The sequence below is a fragment of the Sinohyriopsis cumingii genome, chromosome 8 (genome assembly GCF_028554795.1).
Source record: "Sinohyriopsis cumingii isolate HCF-2022 chromosome 8, ASM2855479v2, whole genome shotgun sequence".
NCBI lineage: Eukaryota > Metazoa > Mollusca > Bivalvia > Unionida > Unionidae > Sinohyriopsis > Sinohyriopsis cumingii.
Window position 1 is genome coordinate 126,212,510 of NC_142968.1, and position 23,856 is coordinate 126,236,365.

At 34.1% G+C, this 23,856-nt stretch overlaps 1 protein-coding gene and 1 long non-coding RNA gene across 4 annotated transcripts in view; one reads left to right on the plus strand and one right to left on the minus strand.

Annotated features, from left to right (window-relative positions):
• LOC149794593 (uncharacterized) overlaps positions 1–23,856 on the plus strand; it is a 91,221-nt gene that overhangs the window by 18,827 nt on the left and 48,538 nt on the right. Inside the window, exons 1-3 of one of the 3 annotated variants that reach the window (XM_089968882.1) lie at positions 10,752–11,072; positions 20,140–20,193; positions 22,858–23,075. In XM_089968882.1, the coding sequence (XP_089825008.1) occupies positions 22,955–23,075 (121 nt within the window). In that variant the 5' untranslated portion in view covers positions 10,752–11,072; positions 20,140–20,193; positions 22,858–22,954. Of the gene's footprint in view, positions 1–10,751; positions 11,073–20,139; positions 20,194–22,857; positions 23,076–23,856 lie in introns of those variants that run through there. The other 2 variants (XM_089968881.1, XM_089968883.1) reach the window with 2 other exon arrangements.
• LOC149794594 (uncharacterized) lies at positions 2,420–8,647 on the minus strand. Its single transcript, XR_016422639.1, has 3 exons — positions 8,554–8,647; positions 3,132–3,275; positions 2,420–2,982 (listed from the first exon to the last, which is right to left on the minus strand). It is a non-coding gene; the product is annotated as an uncharacterized LOC149794594 (long non-coding RNA).

Consider the following 23,856-nt stretch of genomic DNA (forward strand, 5'->3'; position numbering starts at 1 on the left):
CTTGGATTATTTGGGGTTTTAATTCACACTACAGTAAGTTCTTTTTTCTCATTTTCACTTTTTATTCTTGGGAAATACATTTCTTTCACTCTTTTCTGTTACTTATTTCAAGAGTAAAGACCTGTAACACACAACACTAAAATAGTGAAAGTTGTAAAACTGTAAAATGTGGATAACACATGTATATGCTATTAATGAAATTGGTAAGGGTCATACATGCTATTTTAATACAATTATTACAGTAAAAAATGCATCAGAAAACAAATGTGTTTACAGCTTGCATGAATATTTATTCTTTTTAATAATATTGATTCTTTTACATACAGCATAGTGATAATTAGTCAAAGAAAAAAGATTAAATAAAAAGAAATCAATTTCTTCTAGTAAAATATAATTTTGATTTATACTTAGCACTACCCGATCATAATACCAATTTAGAAGAACTACTACCTTTTCACAAATACAGCCCTCCCATGCTCAATAGGTTTTAGGCAAGAAGATATGTTACCTGCCCACGTAGGTGACACTTAGAGTGATCCACTTTGATACCTGGGTTAGCTCCAAATCCCATGAATACTTCAGTTACTGCTGGAGCAGAGTGCAAGCTCTGTATATGGATGTAGCTGTGGGGATGCTGAAAGGGTGCTTATGCATTATGCTGTGATAAGTATTGTCCAAGAAACATATTTTACTAGAAATAATTGACTTCATCTACAAATATGTTATCTGATCATAACACCTTGATGGAAGAACTGGTGCAAGTTATATCTCCTGTACCCTAGATAGACCATTTTCAGTCCCCTAAAGTATGTATGGCAGCTTCTAGATAGATAACATGGCTGAAGCATTGTCTCCTATGCTATGGTGCAGATTTGAAAGGGAAATCTAGCAAAAGTCATGAAGTTATGTCCTTGTAAAGCTTTTGAACATCCCGGGACAATAACCTGTTGAGCCACAGTAATATGACCCACCAGGTCTTGTTCAGCCTTTTGGGCAGCAAAATCTCCAAAATAAAAGCTTGAGATAGTTGACTCTCCAACCCACAGCTTATATAATATCAGTTAAGGAAAAGTTTCACTTAAAGGTATTGTTTGTTGCAATTTCGCGAGTCAAGATGTGTAGCAAGTTAATTTAACAATTGGTTAATTCGCAATTAGCAATGTGGACAATCCATTTATACCAGATGAAAGTGTCTGTACTGATATGTCATCATTTCCTTCTTTGATAGGTAAGAAGTGATATGATCTCCCATGACAACTAGCTTGGTGCTTTTCCGGTACCACTTAAGAGCTCTCACTGTAGACAAATTGGATTTAAAGTGTCCAGAATAGTCAGGGGTTTCATAGAAAAAAGAACCCCAATTTCCCATGAGTGGAAGCGTACCGGTATTCTTGGCAATGTAAGTGGGGTTGGGTGGGGGTGTCATGAGTAACTCTTACCAATCCTTCTACGAACTGCAAGTAGTTCGAGTCAGCTGATAACGCATGTATTTTGCTGATTCTGCCTGCGTTGTTAGTGCACGTAGGAAGCAGGTGAGCTGGTCGTGTATGACAGGTGAACCGATGAAACCCCCAAGAGCGATTGAAACAGTGTCTTATTCAGCCAGTTTAGTACCCGTGGATCAGGTTCAAAACGGACTGGTACCAAAAGGGTCCACGACCAAAACGGACTAGTGCTTAAAAAGGCCCGGTCTGAAAAGGCCCGACCCAAAAAAAGGCCCATTTAGACATCAATTACCAGTTACTAGTATCGTCTAATATAAGTAATTATTACGTAAATATCAAATCCTTGTTTTACTGTGAAATGTCTATAAATAACGTGCAGTAGAGAATCATTGTGAGTATATACGTCACAATCGTACGCCAAGTGATCATGAAAGTAATTGCCACACACTGCTACACGTTCTATGTAAAATGAACAAAGAAGGCAAATAATAATTGTGTAAGAAAACATTGGAAGTAAAGCGAATCAATATCTTTGTTATAACATACCAAGACTCAATACGAGTTAGTGTCACCCACGTGTGGTTTGTGCTTGCTAACTTTGTCAAGGTAATGCCTTAATTAAGTAATGACGATTTCATTAATGATGGATGAATAGTTTCATTTGCGAAGATTATATACTCTTTCTGTTTCACATACATTCAATATCGTTAATACACGTGTATGCGTAGTTTACTTGCGTTGATTATAATTTATGCTTTAAACAGACATTTGTTATATTGTTATATTATGTAGGCACCGCTTTTGCGTTGTGGTTGCAACGAAAGTCAAGTCACAACTGGAAAAGAATTAAGAGGTTATTTATTTTAAAAAATCAACAGTAATTTTTTTATGATGGGTTAGAAAGAGAAAAGGAAGAAATGATATCATTCCTCACTAGTATAAGCAACAAAAGACAAACAAACGCAAATGCCAATTCAGATTTATACATTTTTTTATAATAACAATCATTATTGCTAATACATGAATATTAAAATCTAATATAAATACTAAAACAATATTGATCATAATGGCTGTCAAATAAATTTAACTGCAAAATATAGTAAACAATTCTACAATAACAGCAACAAATAATCACCGAACTATAAAAACATGCATACATAGATATTCACTTGTCAACCAATGACTCATCATTTAATTCTTGGAAAGAAATACAAATGCTGGAAAAACAATGAAGAGACGTATGTTTCAAGTTCGAGATATCACAACATCGTATCATCACATACAGTATTTATTGTGTTACTGTTTCTTATATCTATCCTATATCTATCCAATAAACATGCTGGAAATGTCAGTGAATTTTGTAACAGGTAGAGAGAAAGAAAGCTTGAACATAATGGCTTACAGCCATCTAAGTCTGACTTCGTCTTCCGGCTCATTAGACAAAACACAAACGGCAACTGCTTCTGTGCGCCATTCCTTGCGATGAAGGCATGGATGGACATGAGCTGTCCCTGTTGTCTGAATGGCTCCCCAGGACCTGGAAGTTATACCCACACTTATTTAAAAAAATTGGCATGAAGGCTATTACTGCGTGTTATTATAAATTTAAAACCGACAAAATCTGGAGCTCAGTAATAACTGGTACTCGGACAGCAAAAAACTAATGAATACAACGTAATGATTTACCTTAAATGTTCCATCTATGTACCACCATTTCGCTTCTCGCAAAAGTCCTAACTGATATTCAATTGCCAGCAGGAAGTGTCGCTCCCCATCCACTCTGATGTCAGCTACCAAGAAGTCAGGAGCGTTGATGAAGTCATCGTTCAGCTGTAAAAATCAGAACAACTATATAATTGTTATCAATATCATTCATGTAATAAAATATTCATAACTTCGTCCTCTCATAACACACAATATATAACATATTTAAAATTAGTGCACAAACGTGTGTTTTAAGCATTACGATTGTTTCACATACTATGGTTGATTGCAACCAGTTCTAAGGGTCAAACGCATATATGGTATCAAATATGGTTGATATTGGAGGCAATATTGCATATTACCTTCATAGCTTAAGCATAGTCTTGTTAATATTAAACTTTATGAATATATTTAAAAGTGTACTTACCAGTGTTGCACGTGCGATGTTGTCAAAACCCACACACGTCACAAGCAATCGCATGCTCTCGTGGCCTAACTTTACAAGCACAATGCATACAGTGAACATACGCCATTTTACGCATAGCTTATCTTTTTGTATAAGTCGTAATAAATTGATAGAAGGGTATGGAAAACAGATTATGGTGAAACAAGATGAAACAATAACTACCAAAAACTTACTTGTGTGACACTGAGATAAATTGTATACAGCAGGTAATTTAGTAAAACAATGCTAAGATTAAAATAAATAGATTGTAATAACATTAGCGTACAAATAAATCCCTAAGCACCCGAATTATTGATCACCAGTAAAGACTTTGCCGTTTATATAGGTATTGCATGTTGTAATTATCTTATTATTTGTTGCTGTTCTTGCGCATATACCTTATGGTGGTAGATGTTTTCTGGTCCCATAGGAAGTTGACAGATAATCGCCTGGGGTAGTTCAGTCAGGAGTGTCTCAGTATTCATTACAAAAACTGTTAAAATCGTTAGACACGTTAAGCGCTTTTTAGACTGGAGGCATAGGAAAGAGTTCTGATAGTAGAGACTTGTATTTGCGTCTTAATTGTGATTATTATAGTTTCCAAACATATTAAATAAATCTGAGACAGACAACAGGTAAAAAAAAGTGTGAAAAGTACAATGCAATCGCTGATTCTTTACTAATATCGGTACTAGAATCTGCGTAATCGGTAAAGGTCTGCTGTTTGCTATCTGTGCTTTATTTTTGTCTAGGTGTTAATCCTCACTGACCAGTGCATCAGTTTTTGCAGCTCAGTGTTTTAGCAATATATGTAAAAATGTCATTGACTTAGAAGTGAATAGATATCGGTAAAGCTGTCTTCCTCTTCTTCTTCTTCTTCTTCTTATTAATCAATCTTGTTTGTTTTGCCTTTTATCATGATTGGTGCTAACTGATTGTCATCAAACATCCAAATTAGGAAATAAGCTTTTTGAGATATAGGTGGCTGCAGTGGAACTATGTGTTTACACTCACACCATTAATGTGAAAAGTCGCCCTTTTTCTTAGTACACGTTCAAAGTGGAGGGCCGTCTCAAGCAATTCACCCCAGCACTAGCTGAGAGAACTGTTCTTGTGGATTTGTTTTATGTGCAAGTTCAAGAACTCTGGATTGGGATAGAATGCTTGCAATTATGTTTGCATGAGAAAATGAGGACTTATCTCTATTTTCCTGGAGATTTCCGCTGAAAGATTTATGAGGTCTTTTATTCTCTTGTTTTTATGTATTACCTTTGAAATCAAAGTATTCATGGGTAAGTGTATGCATCTAAACTGTTCCAATGTAAGAAAAGAACATCGATTGCCCAGGTTTTCAGATCCAGAAATGGAAAGACAAAGGATGGGAGTGTTGCAGCATATCCTGTCACATATAGATCCACCATCTCAGCGGGCACATATGTGAGTGAAAACCTAGGGATGAAGTGACCCTAACATTTCTAATAGTTGATTCTTCTGATACAGCTAGTCCAGTAATAGTCGGAATGGAATATAAACTTGTAGGTGGATTTGTCGTCAAAGACACCATATTAGAAAATTCAAACAAGAATGCAAAGGTCTAGTGTTTTGATCCCACCTGTAGTCTGAGACAATTCACCATAGTGGAATTGTTGGACAGAATGAGAACGTCCTTTCCGTGCAGCTGCTCCTGCCACCAATTAAATGCTTTTAGTATAACTCTCATCTCCAGGCATTCATATTCAAAAGACAATCCTAAGTGGTTCACACTCCATTAGCCTCTTCAAATGATGGAAGATGTGCACCTTGGCCCTCTGTGCTTACATCTGTATACACCATAACCTCCAGAGGTTGTACTTACAAGGGAACACATAACCTGACCCAGTGGAGGTTGTCTATCTTCTGATGTTGAACCTCATATATATATATATATATATATATATATATATATATATATATATATATATATATATATATATATATATATATATTGTTCTATTTTGGTTGAAGGGGTAAACTCTGTCTCGACTTGGACACCGTAGTGATTTGCAATGGTATCATAAAAAGGCGAACTGTGATGTTGAAGTCGGCTGCTGCACTGAACAAATCCAGTAGGTTAATAAATCATAAAGGATTGTCCTGTGCAAGAACTGAAACCACCATTGAACTAATTTTCGTTGAACATCCCTCAGAGAGATATACTCTGTTTATGTGTGTTTTTAACTGCATAGCTAAATGGATAAAATGGAGCTGGTATGAACTCGGATATGTAGTTTTGACAAGAAATCCGAGGCTGAAGAGGAGAGTAACAATTGCTATCATGTTATGATCCAGGATATAACTAACATGATGTTGTCCAGATATTTGATATCACAGCTAGGGACCGACTTTAGTCTGAAAGTTATTGCAGTAAGCTGGTAAAAATTTTCTGAAGGCGAAATGCCAGAAATTCCCGGAACTTTGCAAAGTAAGACATGCAGATACCCTTCTTGCAGGTTTATTCTGCCAGTGAAGTCTGCTTCGTGAATAGCATTTAAAACCAACGTTTGTGTTACTATTTTGAACCATGAGTTGAGACAAAATGGTCTCTTACTTATTGTTACTGAATGCCCTTGAATGTGTCTTTAGGGACATCTGTAGCTGAAAGGACCCTGGTCATTGGAGGAGGTCCATTGAACATGATAATAATGCCCTCTGAAACCACTTGCATACTCCACTGATCATCATGACGATTACTTTCCAAATTTATAGCAAAGAATAAGAGCCTTCCCCATCTTATATACCAGATAAGGGGAGTGTTAAAATGGTGTCAGTTTTGTCACAGTGATGCTGGCATGAGGAGAGTATAGGTCAAAACAATTGCCTTGTCTCTCCCTCCTGTCCACTTTTGTTCTTTTGAACTGTGACCTTCTATGGATATATGATTGGTAGGACTGCTTCCCTGTCCACTATGTGCTAGAGACATAGTTTCTATCATTTTGTTTTTTTTAAATGAAAATCACTCCTCAGTGCTTGAGGATGTATATGGGGACATTTGTCTCTTTGGTGGCTTGTTTATGTATTTCTTTGACCTGCCCATGGAAGTACCATGGAAGAAGAGATTATATAAGTATGGCTGTGATTTTATCTTGACCTGTGGTGGTCTTTCAGAAAGATGAAGATGGACAGTGCTACATTTCTCTCAGCCACCTGCATGCTTGCTGCTGTTGTTACAGCACTAGCCAGGGTGTGCTAAGCTCCTCTGTTTAGGACCTGTTCCATTTGAGAAATAGACACCCCCAAAAGTGTCCTATGGGATTCAAAATGGGACATGATAAAGTGTTTTCTGTCTATTAAAAGATCACTATTCATACCATATCCAACACAGAAGCAACTGCACTGCCACAACATTCTACACCAAGTGTTGTGTCATTAAACAGCATCTAGTGTATGCATACATAATAGAGTTTTGACATCCCCAAGGCTGCAATGTTTCTGCTGTGTTGTCCATGTAAAAACCAGAGTGTGTGTCTTATAGAACCTTCTGCTAAACTGGGATCGATGGCATCACTGAGAAAAGAAGAGTTTGTTGACACTAGGGTCCTCTACTTGTCAGAATAAGCAAACGGTCAATATTTTATTTAGACTGTGGTAAGAGTTTGAACTTCCTGATAAGAAAATCAACTGATGCTGAAACTTCAGACCAGGCTGTTTATGGAAAATGAGGAGAAGAAAACTCTGGTAGCATCAAGTGAAAGATTTCTTAAAGTGACACACATAAGGCACAGTCTTCTATTGTCCTAGTGAGATCTAGGAAAGATGTTGTAGGCTGTGAATATACTTCATTATCTCTAGCTGAATTGGGTGGTGCTGCTGCCCCCAGTGCAATTTGAGATGAAGCTTGAGTAGATTGTCGCAATGGGTGGACCACAATGCTTGTCGAACATCCTGATTGGAATACAATCTCTTCCAAATAAGAGAATGCAGTAAATCCACATCCTATGTACTGGGGCACTCAAATGGGCACTTGGTGCATTGAGAGACCTATGGCACTATGCTAGTCATTCTGATCCAAGAGAGTGCCTTTGAGGTATGAGCTTGGGAAACTGGACAAAGACCTTCTATCTTTGGTAACAACAGCCATGGTAATGACCTGTTTCAATCTGAAATGTATGACAGGGTCCAGTCATGATGGAGCAGTGCCATTTTATCTTGCATTACATTGTCCAGCACTTCTCTGTTCTCAAAAAACCAGGCCATACTTCTGATGTGCAGGATATTATCTAAGTAGGCTTGCTTTGATGTTGATCTTGATCAAAAATATATTCAATAAAGATGATAGATCATCAACCCTGTGAATGTCAGGCCTATTGGTTCATCCAGATAGGCATGTCAGGTTGAGGCAGTGAGTGTCAAGTCAGATCCGTCACTGTTGCTTACTGGAATAGCTTTTATCATGTCGTGGCTGATGAGCTTTCTGGAGTGTGATACCCTTCTAAATGTAAATCATTCACATTTATGATATCAGCATGTATACTAATGGCATCCTTGTCACTTAACGTGTGTTTCTGTGCCTTCCCCTTACGTGCCAGATGTACTGCAGCCCAATGACATTCAGTCCAAGTAGTGCATATCTGACATGTATTCCTGAATGGCAATTGGAGCAAGCTAGACAAGCTGAAATGGTTGTCATTCCCATATTTCCACAGTTTATATGGTTTACACTTTCTCTTCTCCATGATCTAAATCTGTAAGACAAAAACAGAGCAGACAATATATACAGGTGAAGGCAGGCAGGCATCCTGCTTTATGAAATCTGAGAGTGGATGTACCATGCTACACACTGTATAAAAATTTACCCGTAAAAAGGGCTGCATGGTACCCTATGCAAGAAAAATACTGAAGCATTGCTAAGAAATTCTTATGAAATGGGTGCTATATTATACTGTATATGAATATAATCACCTTTATAGCGCCAAAAGTTACCAAAAACGCGCAGTATTGTGCCTTTCGCAATACAATTGCTTATCCGTTACGACAGAGAACTCGGAAAAAACAAGGATGATGTCATTAATTCAGCCCATGACCGTAAATTATCAAATAATGACTTCACATGACGATTTGAAGAGCAGAACGATAATTCCACCCTTGATCAATCAAGTTAACGAGTTTATTTTAGGTATTAGAAATGGCAAACATTAACATTTAACACGCAATAATTAGGACAAATTAAGGTTATTTAAATTGGCGGAGATTGCATAAAATGGAACGAAAGAAACTGCCGAACAAACTCAGCAGCGGAAATTCAACTTGAATTGAATCAAAAAAAAAAAGAAATAATTATCAGGCCTTTGAAAATAAAGACTGAAGTTGTAAGATACGATAGAAACATCCGAGTATATTTGGTTATATTTAAATATATGTTATAGCATTTGGATAGTATCGGCATGTTTTAGCAGCATTTAAACATACTTTTTGAGGTAATTGGGTATATTTGTCAGTATATTTATTTACGTATGCATGCATTCAAGGATTAAAGCCAAAGGTAATGATGTATGCATATGTATCATATATATATATATATATATATATATATATATATATATATATATATATATATATATAATATATATGTGTGTGTGTGTGTGTTGATCATCAGAGTATATATCTTTTCTAGGAGAAGTAAACACCAAATTACCAAAAGAAAAAACATTACCACACAAAGGCCAGCCCAGACACATAAGCTATATAGCAGACAAAACATTATATCATATACATAGCAAACATGGACAGTAGGAAGATCGTTGGCCACCATCACTGGAAATAAGGATCATCTTATGTAATCATAAAAAGACAAATATATCAATGGGTGATAGTACAAAACATATAACAAGTTATCAATTTTATAGAATTTTGGGAGAGGAGGAAATGGGGGTCCTTTATATACAGGAACATCAGAGAATGAAACATTCAAGAAAGTAGCAAATTAAGAGAAACCACCGCAACAAAAAACGATAATATAAATACATTTTCTTTTCAAGTTTTTTTTTTTTTTTTTTTTTACGGAAAAAACAACACATAAATATCAGAGGGTGGGAAGACGAACACATAAAACCCTTTGAATGTTTCGAAAAAAATAGCCATGGGGGTAGAAACACTCGAGACCAATAGCTAATTATATCTAAATGTCCAAGGTGTGCCCACAAATAAAAATTAATATTCTTCTAGAATATAGATATCTTTAATTAAGTATGCAAATTAGGGACAGATATGTTGCTCCGGACTATGTCGATACTTTCAGAGCAAATGGTAATTAGAGATGTTCGTTACGTTTCGTACAAAGAATTTCTAATTGCTTTAGTAATTTAACGTATTTCATTTTGACCCAGAACTTAACTTTGCAAAGAATTAAAAAAAATCTTAGTTGTAAAGTTATCACGTGCTTGTTTCTGGACAGTGTTTGGGAGTATTTGGGCAGTATTGGGTATATTTGAACAGTATTTGAGTATTTTCGCACTTTTGATAACTTTTCGAAATTTAGTCATACCGTTTGGGCGGTATTTGGGTGCATTTGGGTAAATCGTGCCGCCGGTCTTAGTTGTAATCTTTGGAAACCATCACAGATATGCTGGTCTATTTTGAAACGGGATAAGGGAAAGAAACAAGAAAATGTGACCTGTCGTCAATATACCTCAAATGTTTTTTAATTATGTAATTTTATGTTTATCCAATACATTTATGGCTTAGCTTTTAAATGCTTGCCAAAATATGACAATAATGGTCAAATACAGTAAATTTGGTACTCTGAAAAGATAAAACAAAGCGCAAGCGGTTGTACAAAGCTTCGAAGGTCCAAAGCCGACGCACACAGATGTATATTTATGATGGTTTAAAAAGTTTGAAAAGGGCTTAACGGAGATTCGTGTGGAGTAAGGGATTATGTTTTATGTTTCGTTTTTGCTAGCGGGATTATATTCAATGGGAATTTTTCTGAGGCCAGTCCTGCACATTAGGTCTTCCTCTGTCTTTTTCGTCAAACTGACAGAGTTATTTTTAGACTTGACGGAAATCGCCGAGAGATGTTCCAATCTTTGAGTCAGAGCTACCATAGTCTGGTTTCCTGACCTTTTTTCATTCCATTGATCTTCGTTATGAAGCAATCCAGTGGAGAGATGACAGGGAACCAGACTAGAACTGCCATTGCCAGCTACATAAGAATGATTAGCAATCAAAACATGTTTAATTATCCGGAGTGATGCCTGTTATTTGCTAAAGTGACACTTTTGGTGAAAGAAGTGTTAGTTTTCAACAATGTGAAAAAAATTCCAATTTGTTGGGTATATGATTGGTACCTACACGGATTTATTGACGGTGAAACTTGTGAAGTTGTGTGTGTGCTGAAAAACGAAAGTAACCTACAAAAGTTTCGTTATACATATTTGAATCAATGGTTTGGTCAGGAAATAAAGAAAAGGGTCGTACATTAATCAGGGGAAGTACATCAGGTAAGCAAAGCAATGCCGGAATATTCTTGTGATTGTTGAACACACTTGTAAATTTCATTAAAGGAGCTGATGAAGTTTGCTTTAGTAAGATGTTGTCATGGAAGAGAAAGTTAGCTACTTTATAAATTGTATCCTCAGGTGATCACATATACATAGAGCACAACATACATTTAGACATTAGTCCTACATGTAAGACCTGACGCTGATATTTGTTTTGGGCGTCTAAACAAAATCAACATGTGCTATGTTTTACATGTAGGACTAATTTAGACATGTACAAGGAGTACAACTTTTAGACATAGCACGTATTACAAAAGGCATTTAGACATACATGGTGTACAACTGATATTTATACATATATGTGAGCACAACAGACATTTAGATATATACATGGAGTACAACAGACATTCAGATACAACATGGAAGACAACAGTCATTTTGACATAACATGGAGTACAACAGACATATAGTTTTTTACATTGAGTACAACAGATATTTAGGCAGTTAAAGTGTTACGTTTTAGGCTCTCACAAGAAAAAAGTGAAGACAACAAGCTTTTTAAATGTAACAAATAATTTGTTTCCCTAGAAAAACAAGGTAAAATGAGGAAAATAACTTACGGTTTTTTGAATCAAATCCAAAAATAATCCAAGAATTAAAAATTAGATGTCCTAGTAACAAAATGTTGTAATGAATTTGAGTTCGAGTCCTGACAAAAATCCAAAATGGAAGGCGATGAAGTATACTCTAGTCAATATAGTACTAAAGTGTCAACAGTTCTTTGTTGAACCACAGAAAATAATATTCCAGTTTCGAATTCCAAATTAAATTTAAATAAATGTCTTTGTTCAAGAATTCTGTATGAGCACTTAAATATTCCCAGAGAAAAGAGTGAATCTCTTAGTATCCAAATGATTTGAAGAAAAATTAAAATTTAGCTTTAACTGGACACAACAGAAAACACCTTCATGTCTAAGTGTTTAAAAAGCTCAACTGAAACTATCTCCCAAAACATAACTATTAAATCTAGCCACTGCGCAATTCCTGTAAAACCAGAATTTCAAATAACAACGTAGAGACTATTTAAACGTCTTAAGTCACATACTCCCAGTACAACCTCGATTTCACTCTTTAAATCCCACACTAAGAAAGAATTAAAAACAATAAAAAAAGTTGTTTACTTCCAACTCTTATTGATTCTGAATTGAGGTCGGGAACTAGGTCAGCATTAAATACAAAGCTGTAATATTAATAAAAACAGACATGTCAAACTAATTTCTAGAAAATGTCAAATTCCAATAATTAAAATTACATTACAGTAGCATGTAATGGAATAAAAAAAATACAATTTTTTTTTAAAACTAACAAACAAACAATGAAATCAAATCAAATATAAATTAAATCCAATATACATAATGAAAGTTGTAAGCCTTTCCTCACATATAGTTTAAGCTTAAAACTGAAGTTGGTAAATGTACCAGATTACTATTAAAGAAAATAAAACAAAACTCAGAGAATTTCACATTACTTTGTTCTCAAAGACAAAAGAAACTGATATCTGCTGGTCAAGACCAGGAGTGTTTATTCACCAGTTTCTTTGTTAAACTAAGTATATGTTACTTAGATGGTAAGCATGAAATTACAGCATATGATGTCAGTGTTTTCAAAGCACAATGCATTGAATAATAATTCCGAAGCTTGTCTTTTTATGATTTACTTCATTCCAGTCTGAAATTTATCTACATATGTATCTAGCTAAACAGTGAACACATTATTAGATATGCAGTTTGTTGATGCCCCCTGTACTGTCATTAATTGCTTTTAAGAGTCTTGTCTGTATGTATGGTAAAAGATTAAGATATATGTAGCCATGTGAAATTGATGGCACAAAAAAAATCATATGCAGGATTAAGATTTAATTTTCACTTTAAACCTGATATTCTTGAAATTAATTGGTTATTATATATGACTCCTCTCAGAATGAATTTTTCCTTTGTTTAAGTTACCAATCATAAGGATGGAAAAATAACAATTAGCTTGTTTTGGACAAATTATACATGCTTAGAATAAAGGAATCAGTAGCACGCAGTGGAATGTAATCTGAATTTGTTCCAAAGTATTTAGAAAATAGTCAGTCTTTTGAATTTTATACAATTGCAATGTCAGAAGTACTCCAGTTGTAAAAAATGCATTTATTCCTAAGCAGGATGACCAGAGGTACTTGTACTTATAACATAATAAAACAATTTGTACTCACACCATAATAAAATTACTTGTAATCATGACATAATAAAACTACTTGTACTCATGCCATAATAAAACTACTTGTACTCATGCCATAATAAAATTACTTGTACTCATGCCATAATAAAACTACATGTACTCACTGATAAAACTACATGTGCTCATACGAAAATAAAACTACTTGTACCCATACCATAATAAAACTACTTGTACTCATGCCATATTTAAACTGCTTGTACTCATTCTTATGTCACTTGTTTAGGCTCGAACAAACAGCAACACAAGAAAGTGAAAACAACAAACTTTGAAAAATACAGTAATTTATTTCCCTGGAAAAATTCTGTAAAAATAAAAATAGTATGAACTTACGGCTTTCGGTTTTATTGAATCAAATCCAACAATGATCCAAAAATAATCAGAGAATAAAATTTTAGTTGTCCTAATAACAAAATGTTCTTCTGATTTCACGTTCGTGTCCTGATGAAGAATCCAATATGGAAGATGATGGCATATGCTACAATCTGTAGTGTTGAAGTCTACAGTTCCTTGTACAAATAAAAATTATCACTACGGTTTCTAATAGCTGAAATTTTTTTAATAAAAAACTGTCCTTGTTCCACAGTATTACATGAGCACACATATTTTCCAGAAAAATAACAGAATTAGTTCTTTTGAATCCAAGTAATTTGAAATAACTCCAAACAGCACAACATAAAACTAACAATTTAACGGTCCAACTTCTACTGATTAATTCTCCGTAACATGGGTTACATGGGCTTTCCAAAACATAAACACATGATCATCTTCTAGAAGTTTATAGAAGCAAGTACTTGTTACAGCTCATGTTTACCCAGTGTGATCCTGACGAAAACCAATCATTTTTACTCTAGGAAATAAAAAATAAAATAAAAAATTATATCTTAAAGACAAGGTCCCATCATGACAACCAATCATTTTCAAATAAAATAGAACTTGTTTATGAAGGTTGCTACAAATTCTGAAACAAGGTCAGGACTTAGATCAACACCTGGTGTTTATAAACTAACAGGCAAGGTCAAACTATTTTCTAAGCAATGTATCATCTCTAGTGAATAAATTTACATTACAATATCATGTAATGAAAACTATTTTTTTTTTACAAACTGACAAACAATTAAATTGAGATAAATATATATTAAATCAGATATAATTAAATCAAATATTCATACCATCATACCATAAGAAAACTACTTGTACTCACACCATAATAAAACCACTTGTACATACACTGTAATAAAACTACTTGTACTCACTCCATAATAGAACTACTTGTACTCATACCATAATAAAACTACTTGTACTCATACCATAATAAAACTACTTGTACTCATACCATAATAAAACTACTTGTACTTACACCATAATAAAACTGCTTGTACTTGCACCATAATAAAACTACTTGTACTCATACCATAATAAAACTTACACCATAATAAAACTACTAGTACTCATGCAGTAACAAAACTACTTGTACTCGTACCATAATAAAACTACTTGTACTTACACCATGATAAAACTATTTGTACTTACACCATAATAAAACTACTTGTACTCATACCATAATAAAACTACTTGTACTCATACCATAATAAAACTACTTGTACTTACACCATAATAAAACTACTTGTACTTACACCATAATAAAACTACTTGTACTTACACCATAATAAAACTACTTGTACTTACACCATAATAAAACTACTTGTACTTACACCATAATAAACTACTTGTACTTACACCATAATAAAACTACTTGTACTTACACCATAACAAAACTACTAGTACTCATACCATAATAAAACTACTTGTACTCATACCATAATAAAACTACTTGTACTTACACCATAATAAAACTACTTGTACTCAAACAAGTACTTTAAGAACCATACTTTAAAATGTACTAATCCCAGTGACTGGAGTTGACAGATGTAGACTATAGGTAACTAGGTTAACTAGGTTTTATATTATTAACTTGACTTGTGGCAGCACTCTAAAAACTAACTAGTATGATATAAAGTCCATCTACCTCCCTTGTCAACAAGTCCACAATGTATGTCAAACCAAAAGTATTGTAGCTATAGATCATCAAGTGGCTCTCTGCCACATTTTATTATTTTCTGACATAGATGACCATGGTGGAGAACAGCACAATTGATTTCTATTGTGGATGATCTGCACACATTCATTATGAAAGCAGTTTTTCAGGAGGTTTTGGCCATCACTGTTTGAATACAATCCACACTTTATGGGTAATTAATAAAAAAACTGTTTATAGATAAGTTAAATAAATTTATATCACACTCAGGGTTATCTGGGATGCTTAAGTCTACATAAAAGTACACATTAATTTTGGATTGAAAGTTTCGATAGCAAAGTCCTCGGTATGCATATTTTTGTTAGCAAACGTCTCATTTATTTTGATTTATTTTTAAACATGAGTATCAGTCATGTAGTGTGTGGGCTATAAGAGTGCAAGTGATTTTGCTAAGGGATAAGGTGAAGTTGCATAGGCCAGACTTAAGTGGATGATGAGATTAAGACACCTGTTAATTGATTGCCAGTGCCTAATTATTGTTTTATTGTGTGCTCTGATATTTTGGTTTAATAAACAGCACTCAACACAATGTTAATCTATCATATTTTAAACCATTCTGTGATATTTGAAACATCTGCATTTTATTATACATGTATACTGTATTAAGAAAAAAAGTGGCAAGATTTTGGGTAACTTTCGTTGCATTTTGCAAGAATATTTGTATCCATGTTAATCATCATAAATCATAATTAATTAGCTGTTTTTCAGTGTAATGTTCTTTAATTTTTCAAGTAATTATAATGTACACTTTTCCAATTGCACTTGAAATAATTTCTTGGTGCCAAGCACAAGACTGCAGATACAGCTGTTTTAGTGGAAGAGTTGCTGGTTTCACCTATAACATCGGTGGCTTGTTAACGAGGTTTCTTTTCATATGATCATATCAAGACAAATGGCCATGGATGTCTAAAATAGGAAACTAATAAAACTGATAATGGTGATGGAGGAAGGTCATGAACTTAAAGATTTGTATCCTAAACCTGCAGTGATGAAGCTTGTTAACACTTGTTTAAGAAAATCTAGTATGTGCATTACTTATAGAGGAAATGAAATCAGTGAATGGAATATGTTAATTTTTTTTCTTCTCCAGTGTCTTGGCAAATTTATTGATTTAAAATAGAATTAAGCTTATTAATTTAATATAGAAAAGAAACTGTAATCTCTTTCTTGATTCCTTCCAGCTGCACATAAAATTAAAGAATGGCAAGGTAAAGCCATTGAGAAATTTTATATTTTATCTTCACAAGCCATCACAGTTATCACTTTTTCAGTTGCCTTAGACTTCAATTTTCATAATCCTTTTGATAACCCTGACATTACAATTTGATTAGATGAAAGTCATTAATAGATGGAAAGCATTATAGATATAAAATGTCCCTGTCTTCTTCAGTATCATCCTCAGAAATCTACGTGATTCGGTCATTACACTTCCATTTATCATGATTGTCAGAGTTCAGGTTTAACCGATTACAATAAATGGATAAGGATTCAGCTGATTCTTTACAAAATGGACAAGATTTATCTTGTCTAATTTTCATTTTGAATGAAATAATATTTTTATGTACGATAATATTCTATGAAATTTTTTATTTGAAACCTGGGTTAAATATCTTTACTGTAAAGAAAGCTGTTTTTCCAATAATGGCTCTCATGTTAGTTTATAATTATTTATTTTGTGCCTTTGAGTATGCATTGGTTTTTGTTGGAAACTGCTAAATACCTCAACATTCCATTTCATTTTGGGTAATTAATTGTAATTGAACTGTTAGAAATTAAACTGTTAAACTTTTATATATTCTTTAATTGGTGTTGTACTATTAAACATTGTAGAAAGAATATATTTTTTTGTGAATAAATTGAGTAGGAACTAGCAAAAAATATAAAATACATGTATTTGTGAACATGTCTGCTTAAGACATTTTTGTACCTGTTTCCAAAATAAGTCTTTGCTATGTAGATACTTTTAATGCAGTCATAAATAATTTAATGCTGATTATTTAAAACCTCCATTTTTGAATTTTTTTTATCTTGTTTTTAATGTTATCATTTTAATTAACTCAAAAGAAAGTTGAACTATTTGATTGATTTTCCTTACAATACTTATTGATTGGGTTGTTTATCTTGAATACACGAACACTCTGCATAAGAGTAATTGTTGTAGAATATATCCAAATAAATTTCTCTTATGCCATTGTGATAACATGTTTGACTTCATCAATTCATTCTGCATAATTCACTTAATTAGTTTCATTCAAATTTATTGTGAATTGATTGTCATGTAGTGGGAAAATGTAGTTTAGTGAATATTTCTAACAAAGTGTATCATTCAAATTTGTTTACAGATCTGGGGTTTTTTAATGCTCATTTAAAAGTGTTTGCAATTTAGACAAGGTAGCTTTTAAAAACTTCATTGCTTCAACAATACTTATCTGTATATTGGGACAAACAGTCTCTGTATTGTCATCCATTATCCATTTAATAATAGCATTTAATCTAATTATGAAATAAAAATATAATGTTGGCAGAAGATCACCTTTTCTGCAGTTGTGTTCTTTTAAAAGCCATTATTTACCTTCATTATTGCACCACTCTCGTAAACTAATTGGTTATGGCATCTGCCTTGGATGTGGGAGGTTGCATTTTCATACCCCAGCCAGGTCATACCAAGGACATAAAAATGGCACTAGCAGCTGCCTCACTTGGTGCTCAGCATTAAGATGTTGGTGTTAGTACTGGTCAGTCTGGTTAAGGATTATGTGACTGGGTGGGGACATGATGCTACATGTCTGTGGCATGATACCTCAGTTCTAGACATCATTATAAACTGCCACACTGCAGACATTGTGGCGATATGACTAAAAATATTTGAAGATAAAAATCTAAATCACATACATAGCTTCATTATTCACGATGACACTTAATAAAATTATAAACTGTTGCAATCTGATGTTTTTAACTATTGGGCTAACATTTAAAAAGTCTGAACTTCTCCAGGAGAGTGAATTCAAGTTTTTTTTGCAAAATAAATATCGGGAAGACCAAGGATTTTTTATTCAGTGATTACGCATTACATGATAAAGAATTCTAATATTTTACCCAATGTAACAGTCCAAGATACAGTTAGTTTCATCAGGCTGTATCAGTTGCAAGAAAACTTTTAAATTCTATCATCCTTCTCACGCATCGCGCACCTTTATTTTTTTTATTATGGTATATTGCCTCTGTAAGCCATTTATTAAGGTACTGTGTATGTTGTACAGTGTATGTTGTACAGTTAATGTTGTATAGTGTAACAGTTTACTCTGTTTATCTCATTTTAAATAGAGTATTCGGATATATATATATATATATATATATATATATATATATATATATATATATATATATATATATTCATTTAAATACTGTATGTGCATTACATGTACAGTGTATTTTGTTACTACATAAATTTTCCATATCTATATTTAAAACAGAGAGAGCTGTGGTAGCATAGTTGTTTAGAGTGTTGGACTAGTAATTAATAGAACAGTCACAGGTCAATACCCAACCAGGTTAGCCCAGGTTAGTAGCCTCATTAAGCCCTTTGGAAAATCACTTACCTGTAGATCACATTTCCTTGGCATGATATAACCAGTAGTGAGTTCCAAGTTAAAACTAAGCATAGCAAAAACAAAACTGTTTCACACACAACTTCTTTATCTTTGACGTTTTTTTGGGAAAATGCTGTGATTATCTCCCTTTCTCCAGATACTGTTTGTATATGCATTAGCCTCCTCATTTGGTTGGTCCTGTCTTTTACAAGACCATTCGACACCTTGCTCAACATCAAAATATTATATTTTTACTATTTTGTCCCCTTCATTAGATGCCACTCTTTTTATACAGCCAGTTTTACTACTTGTGTTCATATGAGAGAGAGAGAGAGAGAATTGTTGTTGTTGTAGGGATTAACGCCATTTTTCAGCACACGATAGGCTATACATGGCGGCCAGTATTAATGGTGGAGGAAGAACCCGAGAATACCCCGGAAAGAACCACCGACCCTCGAGAAGCTACTGGCAAGCTCTCTCACATACCCACATTGGCCGAATCCGAGACTCGAACCTACGCAGACAGAGGTGAGATGGCAGTGATCTGTAACAGAGAGCGCTTTAGACCACTCGGCCAAGAGAGAGAGAGAGAGAGAGAGAGAGAGCACAATATCTCAATGCATCATTTGGACAGTTTTCGTACGTAAGTATATCCACTTCTTATCTTATTGTTCCTTTAATCTCACATATGTACCCGCTACATTTTTTCCTTTCTCTTTTGTTATTTTGTTATTGAGTTTTGCATTATTTTGTTGTTGAGCTTTGCATTATTTTGTTGTTAATTTTTGTGTTATTTTGTTGTTGAGTTTTGTGCTATTTTGTTGGAGTTAGGAGTGGGGACTTCATCTATGTTATCAATGAAAGTGGTAGGTCTCCCATACAAAAAGCTTTTAAACATTCTGTACATGAGCAGACAGCTCAGAATAAAACAACAGGTATATTTGACTTGACTGTGAATAATCAGTAATTTTTATCAAACCTAAATCATTATCCACTAAACAGTAAAATGACTACAGATAATAGCATTTCAACAATATCAACATGCATGATGTTTTGAATTTCTTTAAAGGGAAGAAACATTATATATCTTTTTTTGCAGATGCTCATTTCCAAGCAAAAGGGGTTACGAATGACTGTTTTACTAATGGTCCAGGTAGATTAAATTATATTGCAATTTTATGCAGCACTTATTTTTGTATTCATAAATTAAACATGAATGTGTTAGCAGGTTAAAGTTAGCTGCAGTAATTGAAGTGAAGCAGATTGATCAACATCATTGGCCAACTTATGATTTCTCTATTTTGACTCTGAAATACAAGATAAAATTTGCATATAAATAAAACTTTATGTAATCATGGGTGGAGATTTTGATTTAGTTATTGCTAAAGATATGGTAAACTATATATATAATCATAGAGATAAATGTGACTCATAAACTGAATTATATTTAGAAGGAGCTAAATAAAGAAACATGTAGCTTAAATGAAGATGCAGAAACCCATACTAGCAGGAAATACTGGACTTTTTCTTGTGCATGTGTGTGTGCGATTTGGATTTTTAACATAGTTTTAACAAGTTTTTAGTCATATTGCTATGTTGTCTGCAGTGATACAGTTTATAGTGATGCCTAGCACTGGGATATCATGCTTCAGATATGTAGCATCATGTCCCACCCAGCCACATTATCCTGACACCAGGCTGACCAGTCCTAACACTAACCTCTTAATGCTGAGCGCTTAGCAAGGAAGCTGATAGTACTATTTTTTAAGTCTTTGGTATGACTTGGCCTAGGGTTCGAACCCATGACCTCCCGCATCCGAGGTGGATACTCTAACCACTAGGCCATTGGAGCGGTCAACTTTTTCTTGATTTCTGAGAGTGAATCAGCTACAGATGACATCACTCACTGATAACATTATACTATAAGTTAAACATAGATAAAATAAAGCATCTAACAAATATGATATTAAATTGCTTTCCTTTAGGAAATCAGGAATATGTGCACTCCAGCCTCTACAAATTAAGGAATTACAGTGTTATATGGATCAGATAAAATTAATTGTTATAAAGGACCATAATTTAGTTGATGAAATTTATAACTTGAAAGATGAACAGGGATGTCTTACTTCACCAGATGGATAAGACAGACTTAAAGATAAACTAAGAGAGCTAAAAAGGTAGAAGGGTTTTAAGGTTAGATCAGGTCAAGTAAATTTATGATATGATCCTGCATACATCATCTGTCATCCATCATACATCATCCATTATGTGTTGTCCATCACAGCTATTGATATAAATTTTCAACTCCAGATCCTCGTGAATAATTTTAACCAAACTAGGCAGAGGCCATTCTGTCATAAAGTCTTCAAATTTTATTCATTTCTGATCATATTTATACAAACTTTGACCTTTATATCTGTCAGAAATATAATTTGTTTTTGTTCTTTTTCTTTTGAATAAAAAACAACAATTATACCTTGTACTATAATGGTAGCTCAGTTGATATGGGATCATGGAACCAAGAGCCAGGAGTCTAATGCCCACTCATCTGGGCCAGGTAATATTGGCTGCCTCAGTGTGTCTTTGTTAACAACAGTTAATTTCCATTTTGTAGACATAATATAGTGAATAATACATTAAAGTGCTGTTAAAATCCTACCATCTAACTAATTTATCTTTTGATCAAAGGGTGCTGGAAAGGCTGCATATGTACACTTTCTTGACATGACACAAATATATATATGCAGTGTCACAGCAATGGCCCCTGGTGAAGGCCACAACACTAGTGGCATAGCATGGAAGTGCAAGGATATGAAATGTCATACCATTGAACACATTCTAATTTTACAATTTTTTTTAAACAACTATTTGTTTACCAGTCTAATGACCACTTTTAGCACTTATTCTCTTAAAACCCATGTGCTTTTGTAAATCTCCTTTACTAACCAGACTTGACATGCCATTTGGTCATCAGTCACTTACAGTTGTTGAATTAGCTAATATCATTTTGGTCTCTACTTTATTATAGAGACAGAATAAACAAGTTTTGAGCTATTATGCATTTTTATGTGTGCACTGTGAGCAAATTATTTGAATATTAGATTGAGTGATCTTCATAATGTCATATTGCAACCCAGTCCAAATGAGATATGGATGTCATATTGATAGTGATGTCTAGTACTGGGGCATCATGTCACATACATATAGCATCATGCCTCACCCAGCCACATTATTCTTACAACAGGCTGACCAGTCCTAACACTAACCTCTTAATGCTGAGCATCAAGTGAGGCAGCTGCTTGTACCATTTTTATGTCTTTGGTATGACTAGGTCTGGGTTTGAACCTGCAACCTCCTGCATCTGAGGCAGGCACTCTAACCACTTAGGTTGCCAGAGCAGTCGAAATCATATCTGAAGGAGGTATGGAGGTCATATTGCAAACCTGTCTGAAGGAGATATGAATGTCATAGTGCAATGCAATTTGAAGGAGATATGGAAGTCATATTGCAAACCAGTCTGAAAGAGATATGGATGCCATAATGCAAACCAGTCTGAGGTAGATGTGGATGTCATATTTGCAGACCAGTCTGAAGGAGACATGGATGTCATGTTGCAGACCAGTCTTAAGGAGATATAGATGTCATATTACAAACCAGTCTGAATGAGATATGGATGTCATATTTCCAAACCAGTCTGAAGTAGATATGGATGTTATATTTGGAAATCAGTCTGAAATAGATATGGGTAAGGAGTTAATGCTGTAATATGTAGGTATATGTGTCATTTTTATCTTGTGTTATTTGTTTTTCTTTCTAGGAATGTTGTGCATTGCTGTGAAAAAAGCTGATAGTATCCAGTTTCTTCATCTCAAGACCAGTTGTTGTCTTTCCAAACCTCTGATTTTATTGATTAAATGGTGATGGAAATGAAATCTACATATTTGACTAACCTATTGAAGTTTTGTTCAGTGACACAGACAAGATTGCTACTAAGCTACATCATATTAGCCATGACACTGAGTAACATGGCTGCAGGTAAGTGGATCATTAATCTAGTATTTGTTAAGGAAACGTATTTCTGAGGTACTGTACGTGTAAAATTATATTTGATTTTTCTACAAATATTACTAGATTTAATATATTGGCATTCAATAATGAAGGAAATACATGTATGTGTAATCCTGTTAAAGCACTGAATTTTATTATTTCAATAAATAAGACTTTGCAAATAGGTACATTTCTGTCAGTATAACCTTTTTATTGTTGCAAGTTGTGCGTCTTAAGACACTACTTCGAAAACATTTTGCAGTGTCATAAACTTGAAGTCCAAATATTAATGAGGTTAAAATTATGCATGAAAACTCATGTCAGAAAGCACATTAATAATATTGCTAATGAACAAGGACACTCAAAAAGGCACTAGCTCCATTCTTTATTGTAAAGAAAGCAGTTAGAATTATAAAATTTGGCTTCTTTCACTTTTTAAATGAAGAACTTTTATATAAACAATGAAACGTTTATAACCTGATGGATGTGGATGTTGACTTGTGTGAGCAGTTTATTCCAAGAATGTACACCATGCCTCATGGTTATGCAGAACACAACAAACCAGACATGCTGTTTGGTAATATGGATTTCATGACATACTGTGTGGTCACATGGATTTCATGACATACTGTATGGTCATATGGATTTCATGACATACTGTGTGGTCATATGAACTTCATGACATACTGCATGGTCACATGGATTTCATGACATACTGTATGGTCATATGGATTTCATGACATACTGTGTGGTCATATGGATTTCATGA